Here is a 13,749-nt window from a genome sequence, read left to right on the forward strand (position 1 = left end):
AGCCTCCGGAGTAGCTGGGACCACAGGCGCCCGCCACCGCGCCCGGCTAATTTTTTTTGTATTTTTAGTAGAGACGGGGTTTCACCATGTTAGCCAGGATGGTCTCGATCTCCTGACCTTGTGATCCGCCCGCCTCAGCCTCCCAAAGTGCTGGGATTACAGGCGTGAGCCACCGCGCCCGGCTCTAGAAATATTTCAAATTAACGACCTAACATTACACATGGAGGAATTACGAAAACATCCAACCCCAAAGCTAGCAGAAGAAATAACTAAAATCAGCAAAGAACTGAATGAAATTGAGATGCAAAAGTTCATGCAAAAAATTAATGAAACTAAGAGTTGGTTTTTTGAAATCATAAACAGGATTGATAGACTGCTAGCTAGATTAACAAAAGAAAAAGGATCCAAACAAGTGTAACCAGAAATGACAAAGATGGCATTACAGAAGATCTCAAAGAAACATAAAAAAAAAAATCCTCAGAGACAAATTTGAAAACCTTTGTATATGCAGAATAGAAAATCTGGAGGAAATGCATAAATTACTGGAAACACAACCTCCCAAGATTGAACCAGGCAGGAAGTGAAAACCTGAACAGATCAATAACAAATGCTGAAATTGAATCAGTAATTTAAAAATTGCAAACCAAAAAGAGCCCTGGAACAGTAGCTTCGTAGCTCAGCATTCATAGCTGAATTCTATCAGATGTACAAAGAAGAACTGATACTAATCCTCCTGAAGCTGTTTTTTAAAAATCTTCCTTAACTTATTCTACAAAGCCAGCATCATCCTGATACTAAAATCTGGAAGAGACACAATGAAATAAGAAATCTGTAGACCAATGTCCCTAATGAATATAGTCACAAAACTCCTCAGTACAATACTAGCAAACAGAATCCAGCTGCATAGCAAAAAGTTAATTCACCACAATCAAGCAGTATTCCTGGGATGCAAGGTTGGCTCAACATGAGCAAATCAACAAATATGATTCACCTCATAAACAGAACCAAAATTAAAAACCACGTAATGTCAATAGATGCAGAAAAAGCCTTCAATGAAGTCCAATATTCCTTTATGATAAAAACCCTCAACAGGCTAGGCATTGAAGAAACGTATCATAAAAATAAGAGCCATCTATGGCAGACACACAACCAGTATCATACTGGATGCAGAAAAGCTGGAATTATTCCCCTTGAGAACTGGAACATGACAAGAATGCCCATTCACATCACTCCTGTTCAACATAGTACTAGAAGCCTAGCCAGAGAAATCAGGCAATAGAAAGAAAGAAAAGGCGTCCATATAGGAAAAGAGGATGTAAAATTATCTTTCTTTGTTAATGATATTCTATATATAGAAAACCCTAAAGACTGCCAAAAGGCTTCTTGAACTGATAAATGACCTCAGTAAAGTTTCAAAGTATAAAATCAACATACAAAAATCAATGGCATTTCTATACACCAGTAAAATTCTAGCTGAGAGCCAAATCAAGAACACAATCCCATTTACAATAGACAAACACACCAAACAAAAAACCCTAGGAATAAATCTAACCAAGGAGGTGAAAGATCTCTATAGGCAGAGCTACACAATACTGCTTAGAAAATGACAAATATAAATAAGTGGGAAAATATTCTATATTCATGGAATGGAAAAATCAGTATCATTAAAATGATCATACTGCCCAAAGCAATTTATAGAATCAGTGCTATCCCTATCAAAATAGCAACATGATTTTTCACAGAGTTAGAAAAAAATCTATTCTAAAATTCACATGGAACCTAAAAGCTCAAATAGGCAAAACAATCCTAAGCAAAAAGAGCAAAGCCAGAGACATCACACTACCCAACTTCAAAGTATACTATAAAGCTAAAGTAACCAAAACAGCATCATACTAGTACAAACACAGACACATAGACAAATGGAACAGCGTAGTGAACTCAGAAATGCGCACCTACAACTATCTGATCTTTGAAAAAATCAACAAAAATAAGCCATGGGGAAAGGACTCCCTCTTCAATAAATGGTGCTGGAATAACTGGCTAGGCATATGTAGAAGACTGAAATTAGACCCCTACCTTTCATCATATACAAAAATTAACTCAGGGTGGATTAAAGACTTAAATGTAAGACTTCAAAGTATAAAAATTCTAAAAGAAATACTACAAAATACCCTTCTTGATATCAGCTTTGGCAAATAACTTACGGCTAAGTCAACAAAAGCAATTGCAATAAAAACAAAAATTGACAAGTGGGACCTAATTAATCTAAAGAGATTGTGCACAGCAAAAGAAATAACCAGTAGTCAACCAACAGCCTACAGAATGGGAGAGAATATTTGCAAACTATGCATCTGACGAAGATCTAATATACAGATATCTACAAGAAACTTAAGCAAAATCAATCCAATTAAAAAATGGGCAAAGGACGTGATCAGACACTTCTCAAAAGATGTACAGTGGCCAAAAAACATGAGCAAATGCTCAACATCACTAATCATCAGAGAAATGCAAATCAGAGCCACAATGAGATAGATACCATCTCATAGCAGTCAGAATGGCTATTATCAAAAAGTCAAAAAAAAAACAAACAAAAAACCAACAGATGCTGGTGAGGCTGCAGAGAAAAGCAATGTTTATATTCTGTGGGTAGTAATCCAAATTACTTTAGCCACTGTGGAAAGTAGTTTAAAGATTTCTCAAAGAAGTTAAAACAGAACTACTGTTACACCTAGAAATCCTACTACTGGGTATGTATCCAAAGAAAAATAACTCGTTCTGTCAAAAGGGCACTTGCACCCGTATGGTCATTGACACACTAATGACAATAGCAAAGACCTGGTATTAACATAGGTGTCCATTAATAGTAGGTTGGATAAAGAAAATACTATATAGATACATAAAATATTTTATAATATAAATATATATACACACACACATATATACCATGGATTATTATACAACCCTAAAAAAGAATGAAATCATATTCTTTGTAGCAATGTGGATGCAGCCGGAAGCCATTATCCTAAGCAAATTAATACCTGAACATAAAACGAAACACCACACATTCTCACATGTAAATAAAAGCTAAACATTGAATGCACGTAGATACAAAGATGGGATTAGTACACTGGGGAATGATTGACCAAGGGAAATGTGAGCTGAAAAACTACCTATGGAATACTATGCTCACCACCTGGGTAATGGGACCATCCATATCCCCAACCTCAACAACATGTAGTATACCCATGTAACAACCCTGCACGTGTACCCCCTTGAATCTGAAATTAAAAAAAAAAAAAGACAATGTAGTGCCCCAATGCTCTACATTGTTTTTTGTTTGTTTGTTTGTTTTTTGCTTACTTTTTTTTCAGACAAATGTGATCAAGCCACTAATATTTTTTTTAAAGACAGACCAGGTGCGGTGGCTCATGCCTGTAATTCCAGCACTTAGGAAGGCAGAGGCAGGAGGGTCACTTGAGCCCAGGAGTTCAAGACAAGCCTGGGCAACATAGCGAGAACTCCGTCTCCACAAAAAGAAAAAAATATGTAGTTGTAAATTGTCTCTTACAAACAAAACTACCAAAATTTAGAAATAACTCAAACAATTTCACTTACAATTAAGTAAGTGCTGTTAATCTATAGATATAAATACAAAAAGATGATAGCATTTCTAGTGAAGTTTGAAAAACTATGGCCTTTTGTTTTAAGATATTAAATGCTGTTTTTGTTGGAGCTATGAGAAAAAATATAATTCCTTTATATGCAAGTAACTTTTTTATTTCTTTTGAAGAAATATGTATCAGCATTTAAGTAAAGACCATAATATATTTCATATTACATTTAGTGCATTTGAGGTATTGTTATAGTTTCAGTGTTCTTATGGTTTAATTTTTAGGAGCTTGGAATGAGAGATTTCAGTTAACCTGGAACATGTACTTATTGCATATTACTTTTCTTCATAATTACATTAGGTTTTTTTTTTTTTTTTTTTTGAGACAGAGTTTGGTTCTTGTTGCCCAGGCTGAAGTACAATGGTGTGGTCTCTGCTCACTGCAACCTGAATGTCCAGGGTTCAAGTGATTCTCCTGCCTCAGCCTCCCAAGTAGCTAGAATTACAGGTGTGTGCCACCACACCAGGCTAATTTTTTTGTATTTTTATTAGAGACAGGGTTTCACCGTGTTGGCCAGGCTGGTCTTGAACTCCTGACTTCAAATGATCCACCCGCCTCGGCCTCCCAAAGTGCTGGAATTACAGGCATGAGCCACCGCACCCGGCCAATTACATTAGTTTTTTTTTTCTTTCTTTTTTTTTTTTTTTTTGAGACGGAGTCTTGCTCTGTCGCCCAGGCTGGAGTGCAGTGGCGCGATCTCGGCTCACTGTAAGCTCCGCCTCCCGGGTGCACGCCATTCTCCTGCCTCAGCCTCCCGAGTAGCTGGGACTACAGGCGCCTGCCACCTCGGCCGGCTAATTTTTTTTTTTGTAATTTTAGTAGAGACGGGGTTTCACTGTGTTAGCCAGGATGGTCTCGACCTCCTGACCTCGTGATCCGCCCGCCTCGGCCTCCCAAAGTGCTGGGATTACAGGCTTGAGCCACCGCGCCCGGCCAACATTAGTTTTTAATTTTAATCATTTTGGTTTTAGACACAGTGAAGAAAAATTTGTTTCTGTTTGTTTTGAATCATATTCATCAGCTTAAGTTTATTAGTTCTATGAGATGACATAGTAAGAAACTCCTTTATAACAATGACTTATTTTAAGAAAATCTTGCCTGTTTTTTTAACTTATTTTAAAATGAAATTGGTTTTTTTAAAAATCAACTTGGAAACATATTTTAGACAGATAATCTCAGGCCTTTTGTGTATTTTTTCCCAAGAGAAAATTAACATGCATGTCCTCAATTTAACATTTTGTGTATATCTATAAAGAAAATAAGAAGACTTTCTTCTGTCTCTCTGACCTATTGTTTGTGCTAGAGACAGAGTGATCTTTCCTTTCCAAAGCTTATGTCTGATCACATCACTCCTCCAGTTTAAACCTCTCAAGGAAGTCCCCTTGTTGTAGGAACTAACTCCAGATTCCCTAATGTGGCTTGTGAAGAGTAACTTATGAAGTTGCCCTGCTTCTCTCTCCAGTCCTGTCCCTCACCCTGCCTCTTCTAGTATCTCATTCCAAAAGAACCAGTGTGTGTGTCCAGTTTTACCTCCTTATCTCCAGACTTTTGGTTTTCTCTTGTAGAAACATCTTCCTTTTTTTTTTTTTTTTTTTTTTTTTTTGACTCTTCATATAAATTGCCTTATCACCATCCTGTTAATCTGGTTTGTTTCTACTTATCTTTTTGAGGACTTTCTTATTTGAGGATGTTTTTAAAAATGTAACCTGGTCAATTTGTTGTTCTTCAGGAAAGTAAACTGTATTCTCCTTAGTGTTTAATGTTATTCTCAATCTTAATCGAATCTTTAGATGGTCCTTTACTAACGTGTATTGTGCGGTCCAGGCTTCTTCGTGATGAGAATGCAAAAGGAGAAAAAACTTAAAAAAATTAACACTTAACATCCTCACTTTAACATTTTATAAAGGAACTGATAAATATTGAGTGAATGGGTGAAAAGGTATGAGCAAAGTTAAAATAAGTTATAGGAAAAGTTAAGGATTAGTTCATAAAGTGAAAATAATTTTCCATGTAAATGGGAGATTTCTTAAAAAAAAAAAAAAGATGAGAGCACACTTTTCTTGTTTTCAGTCAAATTTAGAAGAGGAGAATGGATTTCTAATATGGTGCCAATCCTTAAAAGAATGGAAGGATTTCTTGGCAGTATTAGTCTATTCGTATTAGAATGAGGAGTATATGAAGACTTAAGTGGTAGAAAGTTAGTCAGTCAAAGAGTACTTTTATAGTTTAGTACTAATACAAACGTATTATTAAAACAAAGGGAATGTTTTAAAGTACAAAGAAAGAAGTGAAACATTACTCAGCGTCTCATCCTCCAGAAATACATGGTGAGAACTTGAAAGAACAAAACAAGAGGTTCGTATATCTGAAACTATTTAGGACTGACCTAATGATCCAGAAATGCAATTTCCTGATTTTGTGGTTTTGTGAATAAAACCACAATGAGAAACTACCCAATAAATTTATCTGGTCTGCCAATCTAATGAAACAACCTCCTGTATTCTCTTTGTAATAGATATCTGATACAGTCTATTAAACATTTTTGAGTCATTTAATCTTTGCCTTGGTCTGTGGGTCACTGCTATTAAGTAATCACAGTATGTGTAACTTCTGTTTTGTTTTTAAGCTGGATAATGCAGACGAACAAGCAGCCCAGATCAGAAGGGAACTTGATGGCCGGCTGCAATTGGCAGATAAAATGGCAAAGGTAAATTATTAATTTGGACATACTGTACCCCGTTCCTTTCTTTACCTAGATTTCTGTGAGCTGAAAAGTGTTTTGTATAGGTTAAAATAAGAGCCAGCATAATTTTAACATTTTCTGCTCTACACATAGACCTCTTAATCTCAAATATCTGAATGCATGTTATCTAGATGGAACATATTATTCATTTTACATATTCATCCTTAATATGTGAACTGTTTAATTTTAATGATAACTTTTATAGACTTTTCTTAAAGCAATGCATGAGTTTCTCAAACTGCCAGATCTAGAAGAGTTTTAATGTTGTACTAAGCAAAATATAACCAGGGAGAAAAAACTCCTCCCCACAAAATCATATAATGCATTCCTAAGTATACAGCAGAGTTATTGGCACATAGTGGTTGCAACTGATATTTAATTGAATGACTAAATGCATGAAAAAATATAATTTTAAGTATCTAGTATACAATCTGGCAGATAAAGTGTATTTGATACAAGAAATTCATCATATTGTACTTATTTGTATGATCACTGTGTATCATGAATAGAAATAGATTTCAGACAAAAGCCACGAGTTTTTTCTAGTACTTAAAGTTTTTAGAGAGACTGGAACCCAATTGTCTAAATCATTCTTTAGTGAATTTATTGATTAACTTCAGTAGTATGAAAATTTTAGTTCTTTTCAATGGACTTGCAGTTATAGTGCTGTTGATTGCTTTGAGCATAAGATTCTTTCCCTTTCCTTTCTGTTTAGCAAAAACTTCCAACATTTGATGGATAGTCTCTCTATATCTCTCTCATAACATGTATACAACAAACTGCACACATCTTCATTTTACAGTTTAATGAATGTTTATGCATACACCCTGTGTAGCCACCTCCCAAATCAAGAGAGTGAACTCTTCCAGCATTCAAGAAGTTATATCCCATACTAATTTTAACAATTATTTTTGTAATTCTGCAAAGAAAACTTGTATTTGTAAATATTAATATATGTTTTAAAAATGCTAATACTGTTTAAACATATATTAAAAGCAGAGGAAAGGTTGAGAAATTAGAGAGAAACAATAAAATGAGAAAAATTGAGAGAAATTGTGTAACAAGAATGACAGTAAGTTGTAAGAACCAAGCTGGAATTAGATCATGAGGAAGAATCTCTAAATGAATGAAGATACAGTGTGCTATAAATTAGGGGCCAAAGAGTTACATTTGCATAGAGGGCAGTGGTTGAAAGGATAACATGCCTTATTTTTGTCCTCTGGGTTTCTAGAAAGGTTGTATACTTGTATATAGATTTCACCTGAGACTGGACACATTGTCAAATGCAATGCTTTAGAATAAAGTTCAAGTGATTTTCTGGAGAGTTATGGGTCTGGAAGAAAAGCCTCAGATGTATTCTCAGGTTCATGACTGAGAAGAAGGCATGTTCATAAATGCCTGGGCTGAGTCAGAAGAAAGGGTTAGTGATGAACACACGAAGGCTTCTTCTTGAGAAAACCCTGATGGTTTCATCAGAGATGTTGATAGAGTGGAAAAAGCATGGAGAAAGAAGTAAAGCCGATGGGTTTGGCAAAATATACCTCTAAATATAGGATACCTTTTGATGAAAATATTGACATAGCAGATTGAGCGGGTTTAATTGCTTTCCACTTCAAGTTCACCAAAGTGAAGCCATCTTAATGAAATATTTTTAAGGTTAATAACAATTGAATGACCTTGTTGAATTATATTCTGACAATAATCCTACAAACCTTGTAAGGGCAGATGATATCATGAAGTTAATTTCATAGAAGAGGAAATTGAGGCTTAGACAAGATTATTTATTTCACCATGATTAGATAACAAGTGGCTGAGGCAGACATCAAATCCTGGCCTTGCCTCCAGAGCCTGAGCTCGCTCTCTTACATCCTGCTGCCTCTGCAATCTGATAATTCCAGAAGTGTGGTTGATAAATAGCTATTAGTTGGCATTCAGGAACACTCCCTTCTGTATTTCACAGAACAACACAATATAACAACAATAAAACTACAGGGCAAAATCTCTGTTTCAAGAGGGATGTTGACTTTAATACTTTAGCCACGAGGTGATTAGGAAGTAGTGAACAAAATGTGTACAGGGCCAGAAAGACCTGTGACCAAATTCATCATTGCTGTTTTCTAAACATAATAGTAGGCATGTTACTTAACACTTTCGAGCCTCATTTTTTCTATCCACAAATTAATTGAACAAATATTTATTGAACACCAACTATACAGCCAGGTGCTGTCTTAGTTACTTGGGATACATTGGGATAAAATGAGACAAAAATATTTCTGCCAGGCCCTGGTGGAACTTACATTTTATTTGCGATAGTCCCACAATAAGCAGTAAACATGCCATGTAACTGAATTATGGAAGGTGATCATTGTTACTTAGAAAATAGATCAGAAAAAGCAGGATGAGGAATGTAAGAGGGAGGTGTGGGTAGTTACAGTTTTCAGTCAAGTGGTCAGGGCAGGCCAATTCTTGATAGTACAGTCCTTCCAGACACTCAGGCCAAAAAACTTGGAATCATCTTTGACCCCTTTTTCTCATACCTCATGCAACTTATCAGGAAATCCTTTTATCTCTACCTTCACAGTATTTCCAGAATGTGACAGTTGCTGCCATCCTCCCCCTTCTAGTGTGGTCCAGTCATCTTTGTCTCTTGTCTGGATCATTGTTCTGTCCTTTTAGTCAGTCTCCTGGATTCTACCCCTGTGATTCCCTATGTTGCTGAGAGAAAAAGAAAAATTCTTAAAATGGCCTGCAAAGTCCTGTGTGATCTGTTCTTTGTTACCCCTCTGACTTTATCCTCTACTAAACTCTTGCCCTTGCTCAATCCACTTTGGCTACGGTGGCCTCCTTGCCTTTCCTTGCCACAGGGCCTTGGCCCTGACTCTTCACCTGTAGCGAACATCCACTGACATTTACATGGCTTGCTCCCTGCTATAGTCAGGTTCTCCAGAGAGAGCCAATGGGAGATTATATCTATATTTTCATGTATCTAGAGCAATATCTAGGTACATATAATAAATATGTATATAATATTTAAAGTAGATGTTATGCATACATACATGTTATGTGTGTGTGTGTGTGTGTATATATATATATATATATATACACACGTGTGTGGGAGGGGAGGGCAGGGAGAGAGAGAGAGATTGATGGTGTTCAAGGAATTGGCTTCCACAGCTGTGGGCACTGGCAAGTCTAGAATCCATAGGACAAGTAGGCAGGCTGGAAATTCAGGTGAAGGTTGATGTTACAGTCTTAAGTCTGAAATCTGTAGGGCGGACTGGCAGGCGAGAAACTCTGTGTTTTAGTCTTGAGGCAAAATTGCTGCTTCTTTGGGAAACCTTCACCTTTGGTCATAAGTCCTTCAAGTGAGTGAATGAGACCTACCTATAGATGTAGGAGGGTGATATGATTTACTGAATCTACTGATTGTAAATGTTATTAACATCTAAAGAATATCTTGATAGCAACACTTAAATTCGCATTTGACCCAACAACTGAGCACCATAGCCTAGCCAGATTGACAAAATTAATCATCATACTTCCTCATCCATTTTTAGCTCAAAGGGCATCATCTCATCGTTGAGACCTCCCCTGACCACCCCGTTTAAAACTGCAGCCCTTCTCACCACTCACTCTGTGTTCCTTCTAGACTTTTTCTCCATGTCACTTACCACTTTCTACCATAAGAAATTATTTCCTTGTTTACTAAGTGTATCGCCTCACAGTAAAATATAGGTTTCATGACATCAGAGGACTTTGTCCATTATCTTCATGGTTCTGTCCAGGAGCCTGGAGTAGAATACATAGCAGACCCTCAGGGAATGTCTATTGAGTGACTGAGTCTTACGTGCTGGCATATTTGTGAGAAAGCTGGGGCTGTGAAGAATTCTTGAATTATTTGTAGACTCCCTCCCTTTTCTCCCACTCATTTGAATTGAAAGGGAAGAGAGAATACCAATATGGTAAGGATAACTGAATCTGCTCTAATTTGTAGCAAAAACATTTAAACACTTCAATGATTTAGTTAGGTTTGAAACCAGCTTCACAACCAGTAGTTCACTTGATGCCATGATGCTGAGATTAGAACCTAAAATTAATATGGGGCATGGGAAGCAGCAGAGATCAGCTTACAGAAACTGTCCTAGGGTATGAAATCCAGATGTCGTCTAGTGGAAGGTTAAGAGCACTTAATAAAAAGTGATTATATTTGAATTATGAGAAAACCTTTTAAATAAACAAATATTGTTTTGGGGTATACCATGTATTAAGACCACTAGTGACCTATGCTGTACAAAGGACCTAATTAGAACACATAGCTTATAAGAGTGACTCACAGACAACTAGGAAATAACCCTATTTCTGATTCAATTCTAGTTTAAAAGAATGATTTTTAAATGTATATTTGTCTGATATACAGTTAGTTTTGTTGTTTGCCAGTGAGGGACAACACAAGCCAGCTAAATAGAGTTGATGAAATATTATCAATAAACCTCAAAGTTTTAAAACAGAATTTTGAGCTTTTCAGAGAAAAAAATTCAAGTATAGTCTAGTCCCTGAAAATTTGGAAATACTGATAAAAGAGCCAATTTTGGAGATGTCTGCTTTTCTCTTGTTTGACAGATGATAGAGTTAATGAAATGTTTATAGTTAAAGCTAAATACAAATAGATTTTTTTTCTTGTGCTAATGCTAGATTTTCCATAACATGTTGAAAATTTGAAAGCAAAGCGTTAGTATATCAGCACTTTCAGATATGTGACATACTCGCCTTTTATTTGTTAAACTATACTTTTAAGGGTAAAATTATGACTTTCATACAAATATAAAATGGACACACAATAGAGATTTTATTCAATGCATAATTAATTAGCAAACAAGTTAGGTATTAAAACCAGACCAAAGAGCATGTGAAAACTAGGTGTTTGGGGCATTACTAAGATAAGATTAATGGGCTTAATTAAAAATTGGTTAATTTGTAATACAGATTTAAACTGAACCTTTGGGTTATATTATTCACCAAACATTATTTGCACCTCTTTCAGACACAGTTTTGCAAGATAATGTGTAGCTTTATTGTCTGGGACCTTTAATCAATAATAAATAATAAGGTGAACTAAGATCTTTTCCCCAAATGATCATTGGATGGCCTTCACTTCCATATGACACTGAAAGGATCTGCCCCCTTATTGCTTTGCCTTGTTTCTCAGTTTTGGATGCTTTTCTGACAGCCTTAAAGTTAGTCCAAAACATAAAATATGTTTTTTATGGATCATTTTGCTTTTCCCCTCTCTTTGCTTATACTGAAAATTATTCTAAAGACAATTCCTTCCCTCCCCTCTCCCACTAAAGGAAACCCAGATATTCTATAGCTGGGTAGTTGCCTGTTTTTTTTAAGGATACAAATTTGCTATTTTGGAATGTTGCTTCAAACTGTAGAGAAGTTTTAAAAGGATACTTAAGAACCTTCTTTGGGAAAGTTCATTTTTAATGTATATATTTAATCTGTCTGTGACATTATGCAATTTTAATTTTGATTACATGTAAATTATTTTAAAAGAAATATGTGAAGGTTATATTGGGGGAGAAGAAAAACAGGTGGCCTGCGACTCTGGGACTGATCTGTGAAGTGGTGCCAGATGTTCCTTCCCATCCCATGAACGAACTGGTGCGAGTGAGTCAGAGACTAGATGCAGGTTGACAAGAGCACACTGGATGCTTTCCAGTTGTACTAGACATGCAGATTTCTTAGGTTAGATTTTGAATGATGTGGAGCATTCAGCAGTCATTTGAAAGATGGCCGCTTTAGGCTTTCATCCTCCAGCCAGTTCTATGCAGTGGTGGTCATTTTACACTAGGCTTAATGTTGTAAAACTATATACCCTCTGTCTTTAAGAGAGAAAACCTAAGTGCCAGGTTGGCAAACATTAAAGAAAGAGCCAAGAATGTGAGGGAACAAAGTGCTCTCATTTGCTGTTCTGGAGAATATAAATTTATTATAATCTTCTCTAAGAATGATTTGGCACTATCAAAGAATGATTTGGTAAATATCAATATTTGGAATGTCCTTTTAATTGAGCAGAAGAAACAAATCTGATTGCAGAGTTAAAATTATTGAATGACAATGCTGATATAATTTAGCAAGAAAATAAAATCTTCCAAATTGATATTGTTACTTTTCCCTTGATAGTTTTATCATAAATTTCCTTTTGCTTTAAACTTTTCTAAGCGTTTAGTAAAAAACTGAATTTATAGCCACAAGAGATCTTGGCACATTAATGTGAAAATTTACCAAATTTAGAAATATGACCATATCACTCTTCAATAATGTGAGTTTTTAATGCCTATTTATGAAAAAGCATACCCTTCCAACAATGCATATCTGTGGTAAGAAATAGGGCTATTGTTAAAATGTTTGTTTCCTAACTGGCAAAGCTGTGTGTCCTGAATTTTTTTTATAGACCAATTATCTCAAGCATTGCAAAGCTACTAGTGGCTAAGGTTCATCTATACACTAAAATATCTTCCATGCATGTTTTCAGAGTTAGTTTTTCCTTAAGCAGATCTTATCACAAATAAAGTTAATGTGAAAATATGTGTGATTTTTTCATTTTGTACTGCAGTGATCCTCAATAAGATATCTGAAGTATCTTAGATATAATCAAAAATGCCAAAGCCTGAGGATTTTAAAGGCTAGTGACTGAAGTAGGGTAGATACGTTGCGAGTGTTGTAATTTCTAAGACAGCAAAGTATATACATCATACAATTTTTTAATGATGAAATTGAAATATGACTTATGTAACACTATTATTTTAAAAATTATTTTCAAGGAGAGAAAATTCCCCAAATTTATAGCAAAAGATATGGAGAATATGTATATAGAAGAGTTGCGGTCTTCGGTGAATTTGCTAATGGCCAATTTGGAAAGTCTTCCAGTTTCGAAAGGTGGTCCAGAATTTAAATTACAAAAATTAAAACGTTCACAGAACTCTGCATTTTTGGACATAGGAGATGAGAATGAGATTCAGCTATCAAAGTCCGACGTGGTGCTGTCATTCACCTTAGAGGTAAGTAGCTTTATCTCATGCTCACCTCTGGCAGCATAAATGAGGTGCAAAATAATTTCTGTTGACCTTTGCAGTAACTTTTAGAATTTAAAACAGTGTAATATGTTGGAGATGTTAAATTATTCTTCATTTATTGGACACTCAGCTTGTATATGCAAATGAATGCAAATTTTCCTTTAAACATAGCAGTATTAGGATTAAATAAGAAAATAATAGAAGTTTTAAGGCAAGTCTTCTTTATGCCAGTGAGTCTAGTGTAAGTTTACTGATA

At 35.6% G+C, this 13,749-nt stretch overlaps 1 protein-coding gene across 1 annotated transcript in view; it reads left to right on the forward strand.

Annotated features, from left to right (window-relative positions):
* CADPS2 (calcium dependent secretion activator 2) overlaps positions 1-13,749 on the forward strand; it is a 366,001-nt gene that overhangs the window by 34,665 nt on the left and 317,587 nt on the right. The window contains 2 exon segments of the mRNA XM_017856925.1: positions 6,298-6,378; positions 13,242-13,478. Of these exon segments, the coding sequence (XP_017712414.1) occupies positions 6,298-6,378; positions 13,242-13,478 (318 nt within the window).

This window comes from Rhinopithecus bieti, unplaced genomic scaffold (genome assembly GCF_001698545.2).
Source record: "Rhinopithecus bieti isolate Rb0 unplaced genomic scaffold, ASM169854v2 scaffold_42380, whole genome shotgun sequence".
NCBI classification, from domain to species: Eukaryota; Metazoa; Chordata; class Mammalia; order Primates; family Cercopithecidae; genus Rhinopithecus; species Rhinopithecus bieti.